At 41.7% G+C, this 12500-nt stretch overlaps 1 protein-coding gene across 1 annotated transcript in view; it reads right to left on the bottom strand.

Annotated features, from left to right (window-relative positions):
* Positions 1-3816: 3816 nt before the first annotated feature.
* Positions 3817-12500, bottom strand: part of LOC101855957 (heparan-alpha-glucosaminide N-acetyltransferase) — a gene marked incomplete in the record, with an annotated part of 31880 nt that continues 23196 nt past the window's right edge. The window contains 5 exon segments of the mRNA XM_013083987.2: positions 3817-4049; positions 5843-5955; positions 7130-7200; positions 11584-11658; positions 11998-12084. Coding sequence (XP_012939441.1) covers positions 3874-4049; positions 5843-5955; positions 7130-7200; positions 11584-11658; positions 11998-12084 — 522 coding nt within the window.

The following is a 12500-nucleotide window of genomic DNA, read 5'->3' as shown; positions in this document are numbered from 1 at the left end:
CTGGAGAGTCCAAGGAAACTGTAAAGTTACATTTTTAGTGCCTTTAATTAATCAACGTTGTTAGATAAAATCCCCACAGGAATTTGTTGTTACGGGGAGCGACCCTTGATTTTGCCGATTTTGGGTCAGGCTATGCACATTGAGATGTCGGCTGATTTTTGAAGATCAACCAGTTCTTTGTCTAAAAATGGCATGGAGACATTTGAGAAAGTCTTTATTCTCCTCGTAAATTGCCTTTGAAAAAATGAGGGGGGTAAATGTAGTGAATTTTCACAATAATGGTTGTTTTTCGCACAATGTCTTTTTTTTTCCAGGTTTTTCCCTACTCCTTCCTTACTTTTCACTCTTTTGACATGAAACTTTCAGGAAAAATAGATGGCAAGGCTGCCATCAATGTAAAAGAGAGATTTTACTATGCCTAACTTATATGTGTACTAAGATTTGATCTCGAGCAACAAACATAAAAAATGGTCCTCAAGGGTCTCTCCTCCCGTTAAATGGATATAAACTAAGGGTGGGCCGACTCCGAGAACTTCCGAACTTTCGACTCCGAACATTTTTGGGCGCGAATTCGTCGACTTCGACTCCGAATTCGAATTCAGGTCAAGATAGCAGCCAATCAAATTTGAGGAGAGGCAAGGTCAATTCGGTGGGATTCGTGTCAAGTCAAGTCGTTCTCCCTACAGCCGTCGAGTCGAAAACGCTGTAGAGAATCCCGACGCCACGGACCGGTGTAGACACAGGGGGCGGGGAGGGGGAGGGGGAAGGAGCAGGGAAGAGGTCACAGAGGTCGGGATTGAGGCAGGCAATGTTTTCATTGACATCAGGGGAGGGCACCAGTTTGTTTTGAAAGTTATTTGCCCCTCGTTGACAGTACAGCCGCTTTCATGTGCGAGGATAATGAATGCAAACAGGTCATAATAAAAATCAAAGCATAAAATCCAGCAGTCTCGAACTCTAAAGTCAGACCATGCATTAATCAAAGCAACAGTCAGCAAGACAGAAGTCTATAAAAAATAACAGTAATAGATCTAGATTTAGATCTATATCATAATCAACATTTATTATGACAAGATGAAACATACAAGGTTGAAAACAAACATGGAGTAATGCAAAAGAGACAAGAAATGTGACAATGTAAATGTAAGTGCCAGACAGGTCGTAAGAAAATACATGTAAATAGTACAATGAAGAGAAGAAAAGTAGTGAAATGTGTGTGATCGCAGTGAAAGCCAAAGAAAGAAGGAGGCTGGGATAATCACGGGATTTGAATTTGACGTGAAGATGGCTTGCAATTGTGATTGGTGCAATCAGAGACGCAATGCTCGTCCGTCACCGTAGTGCGTAAAATTGACCTTGGCCTCTAAGGGCATAACCACTAGCAGAAGGGATTTGTAACTGCTAGCGAATCAGCGCGTTCTAAAGGCTCATGTGACTTTCATTGAGTCGATGGAATCGTGGGACGGTCCAATTCGAACTCGCCGCTTCCTTCTGAACACAGCGAGGGGAAAATAGAAATCAGACATCGTGTTTTATGATACTTATGCATTTTTATTCATTTATTGGTAAATCTAAATTTTGAGCGTCCAAAAATGTTTCTTGGGTGCAGTTTTGCGTAAAATTATTCACAGTTTTAAACAAATTAAATATGTTTTCGCTCCTCGTGATCTATTTTCCCCATGGCTGCCCTAGTTCGGGAATTCGTGTTCGGACTCGCCCTCCTGCCCAATGTCCGATCTCCGACTCAGACCCCACGAATTCGTCGAATTCCGAATCTCGACTTGACTTCGCCCATGCTTAATATAAACGGTATTGAGCTGAAAAACAAAAATTCTATAAAAATTGCCAAGCGGAAAGAAAAATGCTGTTTTCTTCGATTTCATTATTTTGACAAGCACTAGGTTCCACCATGATGCCTCACATAATATTGGTAATCATAAGCAGACCTGCCACTCTATGAAATCTAAAAATCAGGATTTTAAAGTAAAAAAATCAGGATCTGATCAGTCATGCAGCACACATTGGAAATCATAAGTCATGCAGAACATTTTAGTAACCATAGGACAAGCAAAAGGCTTCTTCATCACATCATAATCCCATCAGCCCCACAAACACACATCCGGACATCTTTGTGCTCTTCACATCATCCAACAGAAGCACTGTAATGTAATATTATTTTGAGCTATCCCTTTTTCCCAACAAGTTTCAAGCAGAACAAAAAAAACAAAAAAACAAAACAATGGAAAACAAAAGTAAGTGACATGCTCAGAGAAATCACAGCCCCGGAAAACAAAATATCTGAACCCTCACTCTGTCCCTGACATCAGTCATCCAATGACATCACAATCACTTACACACTATTCATCTGATGACACCACAAACACCCACATAAGCCATCTCATGACATCACAAACATTTACATGACATCACAAACACTTACACCAACCATCTCATGACATCACAAACACTTACACCAACCATCTGATGACATCACAAACACTTACACCAACCATCTGATGACATCACAAACACTTACACCAGGAATCTCAAGACATCACAAACACTTACACCAGGCATCTCAAGACATCACAAACACTTACACCAACCATCTGATGACATCACAAACACACATCAGTCATTTGATGACATCACAAACACTTACACATCAGTCATTTGAGGACATCAAAAACACTTACACTACACCAATAATCATATGGCGAACAAAGCAACAAGAACGCCTTATTGTTCTGCTGCACAACAGACACCGGTTTGGGTTTCTATGCAACAGAAACAGTGACCATTGTCGGTTCACATCTTTATACAGCAAACAGACAAACACACTGACACACACACACAGGCAAACAGACAGACAGAACCACTGACACACACAGGCAAACAGACAGACACACTGACACACACACACAGGCAAACAGACAGACGGAACCACCAACACACACAGGCAAACAGACAGACACACTGACACACACACAGAGGCAAACAGATGGACAGAATCACCAACACAAACAGGCAAACAGATAGACAAGACAGAAAGACAGACACATGGGCACATACAGGCAAACAGAATAGACAAGACAGAAACACCAACACACACAGACAGACAGACAGACAGACACACTGACACACACAGGCACACAGATAGACAGAGCCACTGACACACACAAGACCCACATGTTCCTCAGCAGAAAAACAAAATAAAAAACAACAAAAAGCAACCATTACTATAGTGTTCATCTGTCCGTAAATGCAAAAAATATGACAGAAATGTTCAGACAATATTTTACTGTTCATTTTTTCAGGTCAAGAAATAATATCAGTCAGCAGAAGACAAAAATGAACAGCTTAGTCTGACCTTTCTGATACAGGTAAATGCACCCAGTATGGGCATGCAAGGGTATGTCATTCTACTGTCCCCAGAGAGAGGGGGAGGAACGGGAGAGAGAGAGAGAGAGAAAGAGAGAGAGAGAGAGAGAGAGAGAGAGAGAGAGAGAGAGAGAGAGAGAGACATAAAAAGGAATAAAATAGCAGACAAGAAGACTTAACACAGACAGTAAATGTCCACTTTACAGAGATACAGATGTCCTTGCAGTAGAAGTGAACACAGACAGACAGATAGACACACATCAGACAGAGATAAAGACGTCCTTGTAGTAGACGTAGACAGAGACAGACAGACAGACACACATCAGACAGACAGACAGACACACATCAGACAGAGATAAAGATGTCCTTGTAGTAGACGTAGACAGAGACAGACAGACAGACACACATCAGACAGAGATAAAGATGTCCTTGTAGTAGACGTAGACAGAGACAGACAGACAGACACACATCAGACAGACAGACAGACACACATCAGACAGAGATAAAGATGTCCTTGTAGTAGAAGTAGACAGAGACCAAGACCCAGAAGGTCGCCCCCCACAAGTTGAGGGCCAGCAGCGAGGCGTGCGTCTTCGGGACCACAAACGACACGGGGGCTTTGCCGGAGAAAAACTCGTGACCACAGTACAGAGCGATGGAGTTCATGCCTGGGGACAGATCGGGGGAAAAAACACAATCCGGTTAGAGGAGGGAGAAACTTGTAGTAACAATTGGGGCAGTAAAGGGAACACTTAATTGGGCCAGTCATGGCTGCCACTCAGGAATTTCAAAAAAGGCGTACGAGCGCGCTCTCCGAAAGCGGAGTAAAACCAGTGGGATCCAGAGGCAATATATGGGAACATCTAGCCTATGTCTTTGGAAGGGAAAACTGTCATATTTGTTAACCATAGGCTACTGAATTAAAATGTATTTGAAAAAAAAACCCAACAACAACAAAATAAGACACTAAGTTGTCTAAAAAGCATTTGACAAAGTTTGGTGACTAAAAATCCAGTGTTCGTTGCCAGCTGGTGTCTCATACAAAGATTTCTTTCACTTTAAACTTGTGCATCGACGTAGAGCAATATTGGATCACGGAGGCAATGCCTTTGCCGCTGTACTGAGCGATTTCTTTATTGCACCAAATACAAAGTGCAGCAAGCGTCTTGTTCAATTTTCTAATAATAATAATAATAAATTGCATTTATATAGCGCATTTCCACAAAGAAGTGCTCAATGCTTTATTTTCTAACAAACTTTTCAAATTGCACACTGTCTGCTTTTTCTCATTCCAGCTCCTTTTATTTTTGCATTCTGCATCAATTTCTCTCGAATTTCCGCCGTTTTCAATGACAACTCGGCACACCAACGTCCTGATGCTCGATGGACACTGTTTGCTTCACAATAAACAATGTGAAACTAGAGCTAGGCACAGAAGAATGGAAGTAGAAAGCTACGGGCCGACATGGGCAAGCCCCGTTTTCGTCTCTCTCCCGGTTCGGTGTTTTCCGTGTGTAAAAAAAAGTATCGCAATAATAGCGACCGAGAGCAGCCCAGCGAAGGAACGAGGAAAGTAGCAGAAAAGTGGCAGCTATGGCCTGTGAAGGGAGAAACTAGAGAAACTGGTTGTATCAATTGGGTCAATGGAGGGAGAAACTAGAGAAAATTGTTAGATCTATTGGGTCAATGGAGGGAGAAACTAGAGAAAATTGGATCAGTGGAGGGAGAAACTGGTTGCAATAATTGGGTCATTGGAGGGAGAAATCTGTTGTAACAATTGGGTCATTGGAAGGAGAAATTTGTTGTAACAATTGGGTCATTGGAGGGAGAAATTTGTTGTAACAATTGGGTCATTGGAGGGAGAAACTAGAGAAATTTGTTGTAACAATTGGGCCATTGGAGGAAGAAACTAGAGAAATTTGTTGTAACAATTGGATTAATGTGAGGAAAAGTGGTTTAGTGGAGGGAGAAACTTGTAACAATTGGGTCAATGTAAGGGAAAACTTATTGCAAAAATTGGGTCAGTGAAAGGAAAAACTCGCTGTAAAAATTGGGTCATGGGAGGGAGAAATGCGTTGTAACAATTCAAAAGCATTCTTTCTAGTTTTAGAAAGAGTTTTATGGCACTGGCAACACAATTAGGTTACACAAGTGCCGAAGATTAGAGGTGTTGCAAGAGGGTAACATAGACAAAATAGAAGGAGGAGAGATAAGGACAATAAACATTTAAAAGGAAAAAAGGAGCAAACCCCACCACAGCACTCGATAAAACCATTCACTCGCCTGCATTCACCTGCGTTGAGTAAAGTTTGTCTCATCTGCGCTGGGTAAAGTTTCTCTCACGAACATACACCTGCATTGAGTAAAGTTTGTCTCATCTGTGTTGGGTAAAGTTTCTCTCACGAACATACACCTGCGTAGAGTAAAATTTGTCTCACCTGCGTTGAGTAAAGTTTCTCACCTGCGTAATAAAAGGGTGCCCCGGTCCAGACCTTGTAGACGTCAATGAGGAGATAGCAGACCATGAGGAGGAAGAAGGCCATGCCAGACAGGGCCAGGACGAAGGACAGAGACCTGTTGGGATGGTAACAATAAATCTTTCTTTATTTCTCTCTCTTTCTCTGTCTGTCTGTCTGTCTGTCTCTCTCTGTCTGTCTCTCTCTCTCCTCTTCCCTGGTTCTAACTTTCTCTCTCTGTCTCTGTTTCTCTCTATGTTTAGTGTAAAAAAGTACACATCTCTAAAGGTAAAAAAGTACACATCTCTTAATGTTTTGTGTAAGAAAGTACTCGTCATTCAATGCATGTACTTCAAATGTTTTGGGCAATAAAGTACGCATCACATCTCTCAGTGTTCTGTGGAATAAATTACATGTCTGTCGATGTTTTGAGAGATAAAGTACACGTCCGTAAATGTTTCGTGTGATAGAGTACACAGCTCTCAATGTTTTGTGTAAAAAAGTACAGAGCTCTCAATGTTTGTGTAAAGCGTTGACATCTTTCAACGTTTTGGATAAAAAAAAAGTAGGCCTACACATCTCTCAATGTTTTATGTGATAAAGTACACGTCTCTCAATGTTTTGTGTAAAAAAGTACACATCTCTCAATGTTTTGTGTACAAAAGGATGCAGCTCTCAATGTTTTGAGTAGAAAAGTACATGTCTCTCAATGTTTTGCGTACAGAAGTACATATCTCTCAATGTTTTGTGTAAAAAAGGACGCAGCTCTCCATGTTTTGTGTCAAAAGTACACGACTCCCAATGCTTGTGTAAAGCGTTGACATATCTCCCTGTTTTGTGTGATAAAGTACATGTCTCTCAATGTTTTGTGTAAAAAAGTACACATCTCTCAATGTTTTGTGTACAAAAGGACGCAGCTCGCAATGTTTTGAGTAGAAAAGTACATGTCTCTCAATGTTTTGTGTACAAAATACATGTCTGTCAAGGTTTTGTGCATTAAAAAAAACCCAAAACCCCCACAGCTCTCAATGTTTTGTGTAAAAAAGTACACATCTCTCAGTGTTTCGTGTGATAAAGTACACTTCTCTCAATGTTTGTGTAAAAAAGGACGCAGCTCGTAATGTTTTGTGAGATAAAGTACAAGTCTGTCAATGTTTTGTTTAAAAAAAGTACAAGTCTGTCAATGTTTTGTGTAAAAAAAAAGTATACGTCCCTTAAAGTCTTGGGTACAAAAGTACGTGTCTCTCAGCACACATCTCTCAATATCTTGTGCAAAAGAATTGATGTCTCACCACAAGTTTTTGTTGATCGGGATCCAGCCGTCATTGAGGGATGCTTCACACAGCACCAAGCTCAGACCTCCCTGTGGGCAGTAGGGAAACACGCTTGGATTAGTGAATCAAGTTAAAATACACGCCTTGATTAGTGAGTCAAGTCAAATTAAATGCCTTGATTAGTGAGTCAAGTTAAAATACACGCCTTGATTAGTGAGTAAAGTCAAAAGACACTTCTTGATTAGAGACTCAAAATACACGCCTCGATTAGCGAGTCTAAATAAACACTGCTTGATTACAAAATCTAAGTACAAACCTTGTTTGAGTTTAGTAAAAGCTTTAAGTTTAGTTTTAGTAGAGGTTTTATGGCGCTCGCAACTGTATAAGGTTATATGAGCGCCAGAGGATTAGAGGGGTCACAAGAGAGTTACAAACATAAAAAAGAAGGAGAGATAAAAATGACAGATGTTTGATAGGAAAGAAGAAGCAAACCACACCAGAGCACCCGCCAACCACCCTCTTCTGCAGGTCATCATCCCCTTATGAGTGTCAACTGTCATGAAATGTGAGGCAGCGTGGTGGAATCAGGATCTCGTCAATTTTTGGGCATGTAGAGTTATTGGTATCATCTTAAAGCTTGTTCACTTGTCTTTATTGGGATGAAAAAAATATCCGTTTATCTTGAATAAAAATCGAGATATTTGCGAAAGAAGGAGGTGGGGGTCACCTGTTTTCAGAGGTAAAATTAGTGAGAAAAATGCCGCAAAAGATTAGGTATTTCCTTAGCTTAAGAGTCCCTGGTAACTGAAAATTTACATTTTTTGTGCATCTAATCAACGTTTTTCAGAAAATTCACACAGAAATGAGTTCCTTAACTCACTGGGGACCAATCACGAGTTATCTCGTGATGGCTTCCCGTCGCCTGAGGACCGATCATGAGTTAACTCGTGATGAGAATAAAACCCCGAAAAATCGTCCAACCCCATATATTATCCATGTTTATTGTAATATCCGGGTACTCGATCCATTCCTTCTTCCGGTGACCTAAAGAAGAGTGACTCTCAACGAACGAGGGAGATTTTGAAGTTTGTTTTTCAATCGACATCAAATCATGTCTCGACCCCAGCGAAAAAAGGCTACTGAAGTGATTGAGTTCTTTCAGACGCTCGACTCCGACGTTGAAGAAACTGATTCTGATGGGGAATTTTTTGATTCAGGTGAGAAATATTTACATCTTGGCGATAATAGGGTGTTATCACTGCATCTCGGGACTGACTATCACGACTGAGGAGAGAATTTTGTTCTTGATGGAGCAAGTTTAGATCTAGATCTATCACTTTCGAGAAGTAAACAATGCCACGCCTACTTGCCACGCCTACTTTTTGTGTTTACTTCTTGTACCTCATTTCACCATGACAAAGATAACAATCTAGATCTAGATTAGATTTTGTTTTAGTACAGATCTAAAAATCTAGATTTAGATCTAGATCTAGGAGGCTATTTTGAGCTTGTGAATCACTACCAAGCTATTTTCTACTAGATCTAGATCTAGATCTAGAACTGAAGTCATTCCGTAGTACCAAGTCAGGTCCAGACTAAGATTTATTTTGTTTTGCTCTTATTTACATCTAGATTTAGATGTAGCTTTTTAGATTCTGTTTCTAACTCAGGCAAGCATTATAAAATTGAAATTGATGCTCTGTTATATTGAGTCGTCTAAATTTTTCGAACATTCATGTTTATAATTTCAGGTCCTGATGAGGACAGTGACGATGCCGACCCAGGACCTTCAACGTCTGCGGGACGGCCTCCTAAACGCATGCGACCGTCTGGTGATGTGACACCTGCGCCTGCACCTGCACCTGCACCTACAACTGCACCTACACCTGCACCTGCACCTACACCTACAGGTGACTGGACTGAGGATCTCACTGGGTTTCCTCCTGGGGTCCCCTTTACTGGGCAGCCTGGCGTGCACGTACCAGATAATGTCGTGACTCCTTTGGATTTTTTCCGTCTCTTCTTCACGGCAGACATCCTACGAGTTATCAAGACAGAGACGAACAGGTACGCTGCTTCGGAGCTGGGTCGAAGACAGCTGCCCCCTGAGAGTCTCTACAAGAACTGGAGCACAGTGACACTGAAGGAGTTGTGGGGGTTCTTCACCATCTGGGTGCACATGTCACTGGTCAAGAAACCCTGTCTGAAGGACTACTGGAGTACGGCAGAAATCATCCGCACATCGTTCGCCCCCAAAATCATGTCACGGAACCGTTTCATGCAGATTCTTGGCCTCCTGCATCTCAACGACAACACCACGTACATCCCCCTCCGAGAAACTGGTCATGACCCTCTCCATAAGCTGCGACCAATTATCGATCCCCTTTCTGCTACTTTCCGAGACCTCGTGACCCCTCGACAGAAACTCGTCATCGATGAAGCCATCTGCCCATGGAGGGGAAACCTGCGGTACAGGGTGTACATGAAAGACAAGCCCAACAAGTGGGGGATCAAACTGTACATGCTGTGCGAGAGTGCCTCTGCGTACGTCTGTGCCTTTGAAATTTATGCCGGCGACCCTACCATCAGCAACAAACCCGTGGATGTGTGCCGACGAATGATGACGCCGCTAATGGACAAAGGGTACATTTTGTACACGGACAACTACTACACCTGTCCAGCTTTGTACCAAGAGATGATCGCAGGTGGCACCATGATTGTTGGTACGGTAAGAGCCAACCGTGTTGGTATGCCGAAGGATTTGGCAGCGCTAAATCTAAGGACAGGAGAGAGTGCGTACCGACGGCAAGACAAACTGGTGGCCCTCCGTTGGCAGGATAAAAAGTCTGTCAACCTGCTGACAACGGTGCACGACCCACGGAGAAGGGTGACAGTGAGATCAAGGGCCCAGACCAAGGAGAAACCGCAGGTGGTCCAGGATTACACTCTCAACATGAGGGGTGTAGACCGCAGCGACCAACTCATGGCCTATATGCCTTTCCATCGCCGCACCATGAAATGGTGGAAAAAACTGTTTGGGCATCTGTTTACCCTCATGATGGTGCAGGCATCCATCCTGTACAACAGGAAACAGACGTCAACAGGTGGGAAGCCTCTGCCAATTTCCTAGTTTATCCAGAAGCTTGGACAGGGCATGGCGGAGGAATTCTTGGGCTGGCAAGAAGGAGATTCCGAGGACCCAGCTCCCACACAGCTTGACCGCCTTCACTCACGTTGCTTCCCGGACTACATTCCTTCAACTGAGAAGAAGAAACGTCCCACCCGGAGTTGCAAGGTGTGCTATGAGAAGGCGAAGCAACCGGGCTCCACAATGAAGCGGAAAGAAACGTCGTTCTGGTGCCCATACCACAAAGTACCCCTGTGTGTGGTCCCCTGCTTTCAGGACTTCCACACAAAGAAGGAGTACTGTAACTAAACCCCCTGCCCCCTGGATTACTGGAGTATATACTTATTGGATACACAAGCCTTTGGTGAGTCAAACTGCATGTTTTTGCATGTTATGTTTCGTTTTGCTTTTTCACGAGGCTTCTTGTATTTTCTCTCAACCTCTGTCTGTGCCAACCATGCGGGTTTTGATGCAAAATGTAGTCTCTTTTTCACCAGAATTCCAAGCATACACATGCCTTGCACAATAACAGTTATCAATCTTTACTTTTAGGGTCTTTTTACAGCAAATATACTAACAACCTAGCCAGGGTTGTATCATGGATGCTGAAAATTTTTTTTTTGAATTTCTCAAAAAGGGTGTGTTTTTGAAAAATCGTGAAAAAAAAAGTATCCAACATAGAGGATTTTCGTTAAATGCACTGTGTTTAGAAAGGTTGTATCTGTAAGTGTGCCAAATTTCAGCTTTGTAACCCAACAACAACACCACTAAATAATCTTTTGAAAACCCTCCAAAAACCCTGGTCCCAAGGGTTTGTGTCCGAAAATAGGGCTGGTCCCGAGTGAGTTAATGGGCATGAACGGCGTTGAGCTAAAAAACAAAAATTCGATAAACATTCACAAAACTGCGGAAAAATGCAAGTTTCTTCACTTTGATTATTTTGACGGGAGCCTGATTCCACCACGCTATCTCACAAATAGCTTATAGAATACATCGTGAAAGAGAAAAAAACACTGTATTGAAGTCCCCATGACAAGAATACCGCAACAACAACAGACAGCAGCACATATTTTGTCATCTTTTGTTTTTCTTTTTTGTTTTAATTAGTTTTATGGCACTTGCAACACGATAAGGTCATATAAGTGCCGAAGATTAGGTGTTACAAGAGAGTAACAACCAAACATAAAAAAGGAGGGGAGGTAATGACGATACAATTTGATAAGAAAGAAGAAGCAAACCACACAAGAGCACCCGCAAACCACCAAAAATCACTGTTTATAATTAAACAAAAGGTTTCAATCATTCTGAACATGGTTGGCAAAAAGTAACTCCATGAAAAGCTTACCGTAAGAATGGACCACAGGAAAAATCTGCGGCACCTTTTCACCCAGTCGGAGTGCACAAACAAAATCTTTCCAGCCTGAAATAAAAGAATTTCCCACATGGTATCAAAAACAGTTTAAACAAGCAACGATCATTTCAAATGAAGAAAAATTACGAAAAACTAGTAAATTTCCTTTTAGCAGCAATTTCTCCTCCCCTGAAAAAAAAAATTAATAGAAATTTTTAATTGTCCAACGTAAAACTACGGTAAAATCATTTTTTCTAAAATGCAGTTTGTCTGTTCTGACAGATGTGTCATGTAGAACCCCCTTGAAAACAAGCACATACCTGAAACCCCCCAGACACACATAAAACACGAGTTCTGTACATACCTGAAACCCCCCAAACACACATAAAACATGAGTTCTGTACATACCTGAAGCCCCAAGAAACACATAAAACACGAGTTCAAAGTTCCCAACAAGCCTTCAGGATCATAGCCAACACTCTGCTTATAGATTTCCTGAAAAATAAAATATAAAAGACGATACTTATACGTACAAAACTGAAACATAAAGTTAGTGCACCAAATAAGTGCTACAAAGACACCCTGAAAATGTCTCTGAAAAATTTCAACATTAATCCTTCCACATGGAAGAGCCTAGCTCCTGACTGACCCAGTTAGAGAGAAGCAGTCACAAAGGGCAGAAAACATATGAGGCTTCATGAATTATAAATGCTATAGGTGGAAATTAAGCTTTTAAATGTTCAAAATGTGTTAAACTCTTCACTGCCAAAATAATTCTAATCCGTCATAGCAGAAGCCACAAATCATCTGAATCCCAACTTTTTCTATTTTTCTTAACACACTACACCCTAAGGTAGACCTGCATGTGAGCCTCAACCAGATTGTCTGAAAATTTTGCGCAACCCCCCCCC

Source organism: Aplysia californica, unplaced genomic scaffold (genome assembly GCF_000002075.1).
Source record: "Aplysia californica isolate F4 #8 unplaced genomic scaffold, AplCal3.0 scaffold00266, whole genome shotgun sequence".
In the NCBI taxonomy this organism is placed as follows: domain Eukaryota; kingdom Metazoa; phylum Mollusca; class Gastropoda; order Aplysiida; family Aplysiidae; genus Aplysia; species Aplysia californica.
Note: the sequence above shows the minus strand (reverse complement) of the source record. Positions and strands in the feature narration are given on the sequence as shown.